This window comes from Ceratotherium simum, chromosome 26 (assembly GCF_057802395.1).
Source record: "Ceratotherium simum simum isolate JZ-2026a chromosome 26, ASM5780239v1, whole genome shotgun sequence".
Lineage (NCBI taxonomy): Eukaryota > Metazoa > Chordata > Mammalia > Perissodactyla > Rhinocerotidae > Ceratotherium > Ceratotherium simum.
Window position 1 is genome coordinate 24863088 of NC_141925.1, and position 7084 is coordinate 24870171.

General features: G+C 46.0%; 1 protein-coding gene across 1 annotated transcript; it reads right to left on the reverse strand.

Moving 5' to 3' along the window:
* Window positions 1-4622: 4622 nt before the first annotated feature.
* Window positions 4623-6871, reverse strand: SEPHS2 (selenophosphate synthetase 2). Its single transcript, XM_004444107.3, has one exon. The coding sequence runs from the start codon at window positions 6723-6725 to the stop codon at window positions 5376-5378; it is 1350 nt and encodes a 449-aa protein (XP_004444164.2). The 5' UTR covers window positions 6726-6871; the 3' UTR covers window positions 4623-5375.
* Window positions 6872-7084: the final 213 nt, after the last annotated feature.

Sequence of the window (7084 nt, forward strand, 5' to 3'; positions counted from 1 at the left end):
GCTTCAAAGCCACCTCCTCTGGGAAGCCTTCCTAAACTTCCTCCAAAAAGGAAATAATTTGGCTTTCTCTAGCACTTCATCCACTCTAGCCCTCATGGCACTTACCACTTTTCATCTTAATTTTGGGGTGATTAGTGTCTCTGTTCTAGATCTCCCCCTAGACTGGGTCTCCTGGAGAACAGAAGCAGTGTCAGGCTTTTGTTTCCCCAGGGCCTGGTACTTGAGTAGATCTAATGAATACTAATCGATAGGAGCATGTCTCACGGGATCCCCTCCATGACTTCCCTGCCATAGGTGGGTATGGCTGCGCCTGTTTTACAGAAGAGGAAACTGAGGCCCAGAGACCTGTCTGAGATCACCCAGAAAGGTGAAGGCTGAAGGTCACCAGTACTCCCCAGTGCTCCTCAGCAAGTGAAAGTAGTCTCCCCACCCCCGCAAGGGAGTAAAGGAGGCAGCTCACACGTGTGTGACATATGCTGAGGTCACCTTGCCCTTGCCTTTCCTCTGCCCTTCTGTCCTTTCTCTTCATCTTCCTCTAGCTTCAACTTCCTCTCTTTTTTCTTTTCTTTCTTTGGGTTCCTTTTCCTTTTCTTCCTCTTCCTTTTCCTCCATCGCCTTCCTTAGCTCTGTTTGCACCTGTTATTCTGTTCTGATTTCCACCCAAGGCCCTGTCACCTCCACTACCTGCTACCTCCATTTTGCTGCCCAGCCCCTCCCCAAGGGAAAGTTGGATGCCTACCTTGCTGTCAACCCCTAACCTTTCTAGGTTAACTAAGATGCCGGGGAAGCATCCAATCATTTTCTTCCTCTTTTCTTCTGCCCACCCCAAGCTAGAGAATGAACCAGTTAAAGAGCTGTGTAAGTGGGCAACCAGGACCAAGGCCTGAATTTCTTCTCCAAAGCCTGTTCTTAAGAGATAGGTGGTACCAGCTTCCACCGCTAGGAGACACCAAGAGCAAAGACAGTATGAAAATAGAGGGTGCTACGGTTGCCAGTGTGTACCTCACTTACTCACTCACTCATTCCTTCATTCATTCCATATGTCTGAGCACTAACCACGAACCAGACATTGTTCTAGGTGCTGGGGATACAGAACATCCCCTGCCATCTTGGACCTTACATACTAGCAGAAAGGGACAATTATAAGGTAAATGAATAAATTCTCAAGATAATTACAGATTAGGATAAGAGCTATGAAGCCAATAAATAGGGTGATGAGTTAGAGCATAGCTAGGAGTTGGCTGAGGTCAGAGAGGGCTTTTTGAGGACGTTTTATCTGAGCTGAGACAGGACTGAGAGTGAGCTAGCCAGGTAGAGAACCTGAGAAGGTTCCAGTCAGAGGGAACTGCAAGTACAAGGGATCTTGATTTGTTTGAAGCGCCATGGAAAGGCGAATGGGCTAGAGTGTAGTGAGAGAGAGGGAGAGTGCCATGAGATGAAGTGCCGTAAGATGAAGTAGGGATTTTATGGAAAGCGATTTTAGAGCTTTGAGCAGGAGAAAAACTGATTGAATTTATTTATTTATTGTTGTTAGTATTTACATTATGAACTATGTAAATATTCATTGCTGAATACTATATATGATTACATTTCATTTGTTACACAAGATTTTATTTATGGTTGGAGTTGATAACTACCTCATTCTTTTTTTACATTTGCTGGTTTTCTATGTAGTAATTATCACTAATTCTTTTTACATCTTCCATTAACCTTCCAATACAATTTTTCATACAATTAAATGTATCAGTACTCTATCAGTTCCATTTTCTTTTCCTGGAAGCCTTCCAGGCTCCTGTTCTGGTGTGGACTGGTTTCTCCCCAGGCCTGCTGTCCAGCTGCTGCCTGAGACCTCCCTTCACCTCTCTCCTGGGCTGGGTTGGGTTTCCTGGACCCCATGTTTTTTTCTTTCTCGGTTTCCTCCCTTGTTTTGCTGGAACACATGTTCCATTAGTTTCTTGAGGTCAGAGGTTTCTTGAGTTTCTTGAGGTCAGAGAGGGCTTTTTGAGGATGTTTTATCTGAGCTGAGACAGGAGAGAAACAGTGAATGGGATGAAACCACTTTGATACCTTGCATGTCTAAAAATATCCTTAGTCTATTTGTTTGAAAAATGTGGCGAGGTGTAGAATTATATGTAGAAAATCATTTACCCTCAGAATTTTGAAGGCATTGTCTCATTGTCTTTTAGCTTCCAATTCACTATGGAGAAGGCTGATACTGTTTCTACCCCCCAAACTTTTCTTTGTAATCTTCCCCTCCCCCCAGAAGATTTTAATGATTGGTAGCATGGACTCTGGAGTCAGACTGCCTAAAAACTGCCTGTGCAACCTTGCACAGATTTCTTAATCTCCCCATACCTCAGCTTCCTCATTTGCAAAATGGGGTTATTGGAAGTTTAAATGAATTAATACATATAAAGCACTTAGAACAGCGCCTGGCAGAGTATGCACTATATAAACACTTGCTATTATTATTATTAGGGTCTCTTTATTGTTGGTGTTTTAAAATTTGAATAATTAGTGTATGTCTTCTTTCATCACTATGCTGGGAATTTAAGAGGTATGTGAGACAACTTTTAAGTTTTAGAACTTTCTTCTATTATTCTTTGATAATTTCCTTTCTTCTTTCTGCTTCAGTAACTCTTTCTAAAGGAACTCCTCTTAGATGTTAAACCTCCTGGCTCACCTCTGGTTTTCACTTTCTTTTTCTTCTATTGTGCATCGTTTTTGTTTTTTTGTACTCCTTTCTGATAAATTTCCCCAGGTTTACCTTCTGTCTTCTACTGAATTTTTAAATTTTAGCTATATTTTTATATTCTAAGTGCTTTGTTCTCTTATCTTTTTATGGATACTTTATCTTCTTTTATTTCTGCTTTTTTTTTTTCTTCTGCTCCCTGTATTATCTCTTTCCTGAGTTTTTTCTGTTTGCTTTGACTTCTTTCAGGTTAGAGGCTTGCCTCAAATGTCTGCTGATCCTCGGCTACTCCTATGTAAGAGTGAGGCATTAAAAAGAATGTGCTTGAGTGAAGCTTTTCAACTGGGAGGCTTCCTGGCACAAGGATTTTCACTGGGGGCTCCCTAAATGTTTATATTTATGGGTCTTTTTTTCTGGGCACATTCATCTTCTCCAGAGGAATATTCTCCAATCTTCCACCTGCACCTGGCAGGGGCACTATAAGCTTCCCGGAGAGTGTTGTGTTTTGTTTTTTTCATGTGTGAGGAAGATTGGCCCTGAGCTAACATCTGTGCCCATCTTTCTCCATTTTTTTATATGTGGGACACCTGCCACAGCATGGCTTGATGAGCAGTGCGTAGGTCTGTGCCCAGGATCCGAACCTGCGAACGCTGGGCCATCAAAGCGGAGCATGTGAACTTAACCACTACACCACCAGGCCGGCCCCCCAGACAGTGTTTTTAATAGCTAAGCTGAGAAAGGAGGCTGGGGCAGTCTCATTTTTCAGTCTTTATTCTTCTGTTTTTGGTCAGGCTCCCTATCCTCTGCTGTGCCTTGTGTCCCTGACTTTGCATTTTTTTTTTTTTTTATAATTTTTATTTATTTATTTATTTTTCCCCCCAAAGCCCCAGTAGATAGTTGTATGTCATAGCTGCACATCCTTCTAGTTGCTGTATGTGGGATGCGGCCTCAGCACGGCCGGAGAAGCGGTGCGTCGGTGCGCGCCCGGGATCCGAACCCAGGCCACCAGCAGTGGAGCGCGCGCACTTAACCGCTAAGCCACGGGGCCGGCCCCTGCAGTATTTTTTAAATTCACATTTTCCAGGCGGCCGGCCCCGTGGCTTAGCGGTTAAGTGCACACGCTCTGCTACTGGCGGCCCAGGTTCAGGCCCAGGCTCAGATCCAGGCGCACACCGACGCACCGCTTGTCCGGCCATGCTGAGGCGGCATCCCACATACAGCAACTAGAAGGATGTGCAACTATGACACACAACTATCTACTGGGGCTTTGGGGAGAAAAAGGAGGAAGATTGGCAATAGATGTTAGCTTAGGGCTGGTCTTCCTCAGCAAAAAAGAGGATTGGCATGGATGTTAGCTCAGGGCTGATCTTCCTCATGCACACACACAAAAAAACATAAATTCACATTTTCCAGAAAATAAACCTCCCTTTACCTGCAGAGGTGAGAGGTAGTCATTTGGCTGTGTGACATTGGGGAGAACTTCAAAGATCTAATTACCCTGTGTATAAACTTTCAAATCAGTATCTGTTTTTATCCCCACCCTTGACCCCAGCTTCCTTATACCCCCAGAGCATATTTCCTTGCTTCCTGTTAGTACTTCTCAACTCTGAAGGCATTTACACTTAGGCTTCCTCTGTTCTCAGTCAGTTACCCCTCCTCCACCTGCTTTCCATCTTCCAAGAGCTATTGACACTTTTCTTTTGGTATTTCCTCTCCCACCTTCTAATCCTTGGGGTTTATGCCTGTTTTGAGTCCACTGCTGTCAACTCAGGGGGAAGGTGTAAACCTAAATCTGGGAGCTAAATCCCCTGGTCCAGGATCAGGGAAAACACTCACTCTCCACTTTGCCAGACTCTAACTGTATCAATTGGTTCGTTTTATAAGACTGTGAAAGATTCAGAATTCTAAGGATCCAAACATTAGCCAGAAGAATTTTTCAACAAAGTCCTTTTTATTTATTTCACTAGAAATTACTCTTTATTGATTAAATCACCAGGAATTTTCAGCACAAGATTTAACATCTTATTGACCACCAAGGCCTGGGCTCTGGGGCTTGCTCTGCCTCTCCCAGTCCAGAACGGGGTTTAGAGGGAGAGACGTCATTAAAGAGACCAAGTCAGATGGCTGCAGGTCCTCCTTTCCCAGTCATTGGACAAGCTGCTCAATTCTTGTCCAGAGCAGGAAAGAGCCAGTATTTCAGAAAAATCTAATAAAGAATTTGACATTGCATTATAAAATTTCTCTTAACAATTTATATTTTTCAACAGTATTGGCCCAATCTTATTTGCTTCTGATTTAAACATTTTTCATTTTGCAATTTATTTTTGTGTGTATGTAATTTTAATAAACAATCTCACTCCCTGTGCAGAAATAAATCAAGCCAGGGCCAAGAGGAATCCCTCAAACCAGAATAGCCTCATCTTGCTCTTGGAAAAAGGGAACAGGTTTTTCTGCTCCTCTTCTACACAAGAGATGAACAAACCTCCCACCCAAGTCCTAAATGTTACTTCTGGCCTTGGAATGTGCAGCTATTGATGGGCTGATTCAAATCACCTAGAAAGGGCAGCTGGAACTACTACGCAGGCAGCCTTCTTTGGATATTTCTTCTTAAAATAAACTCTTGAGGATCATCCATGATTGTGTACAAAGGCTCTAAGGTCCAAACAACTTCTGCTATTCCATCTCAAGAGCTAGGCTCAGAAGAGGCATTGGAACTGTCAGGAGCAACAGCAGTAGCAGTGACCCCACGAGGTAGGACCTCAATAACGCGAGGCTTGTCAATGATCCGGGCTGTCCGGTTTCCCTTTTCCACAATGCCGACGATCCATGCTTGGTGACCCTCTCCATACTTGGAAGATTTGATTTCAGAACAAAAGCGAGCTGCTTGTTCTCTTGGTAGACAAATCAGTAATCCCCCAGAAGTTTCTGCTGAGGTTCCTTGAAGGAGCCCAAAGCGTCCACTGGCCTTGCTGATGGCAGCCATCTTAGCAATGATTGGCAGATTATGAATGACAAAGGACACCTCATTTCTTTGTTGTTTGGCAAGGTTCTGAGAGTGTCCTAGAATGCCAAAGCCTGTGATATCTGTGGCTGCATGGGCATTAAACGTGTGCATTAATCCAGCAGCAGTTCTGTTTAGGGTAGCCATATTGAACATGGCTTCCTGATAGGCCAGCTCTACCTCTTCTCTGGAGACCACCATCTTTATTTTATTCCATCTTTCAGGGTTATCCAGCCACTGGTGGGCATTGACAGCAACCTGGGTTCCTAAGGGTTTGGTTAACACGAGCACATCCCCAACAACTGCACTGTCGGGCATTATGAATTCATTTGGCTGACATACCACAGTAGCAACTCCACCGACGATAATCCAAGGGTTTACCACGGTCTGTCCCCCAGTCACTGCAGTCCCTCCTTCTTCAGCAGCATCCCTAAAGCCTTTGATCATGAGTGGTGTTATCTTTTCTCGTTCCTCCTCATTCATACTCTGGCTGACGCTGAGTAACATCAACATGTTATCACATTCAGTAATGCCCATGGCGTAGAGGTCACTCAGCACGTTGGCACAAGCTATGCGCCCCATCATGTAGGGATCTTCCACCAATGGGTAAAAGAAGTCCGTGGTCTGCACCAGTGACAGGCCCCCGTGCCTCAGGGGTATGACGCAGGAGTCCATCCCAATGTCCAGGGTTGGCAAGGTCGCGTTGGGTTCGACCCTGGCCGGCAGGCCGGCTTCCTGGGCCGCCTCTTCAAGGCCTCCGACCAGGCCCCGGGCGAGCCGGGGCCGCGTAAGTCCCGCCAGGAGCTTGAGCAGCGTCTCCTGGGGGACCTTGCAGCCTCAGCCCTTCATGCCAGAGAAGCCCGTCAGCCGCCAGCTCGGGCTGAGGCCTAACGCCTGGGGCTCGAAGGGCCGGTAGCTCGAGAAGCCCCGGCCCAGAGACAAGCCCGCTGGGCCCGAGGAGCCTTCTGCCGCCGCCGCCGCCGCCGCCGCCATCGCCTCTCCGCTGGTGCCCGTTAACGCGGCTTCCGCCATCACGCCTGCCCGGCAAGGAGGGGCAAAGGGGAGAGGAGAGGTCCCTCTTATTCTCTACTTCAGTTAATACAGAGTAACAGTCAGATATTACCGTGGAGATCCAACCACGCACGACTCAGGCCACCAAACTCACGCCTCACCGCGCGCTCCCGTCCTTCCTGAGGGAGGAGCAGCCGACCTCCCCTATTTATAACCCTGGTGATTGACAGTCGTATCATCCAATGATGACTTTGCTGCCGAGAGGTGGGCTTCCTTTGGTCTCAAAGGTAAGGTACAAATCAACCGCCGGTTTGCGAAATTGGTCTCCGCGAGATTACAGAACAAGTGGTTTGGTTCGCTTCCCTTGTAATTTAAATGAT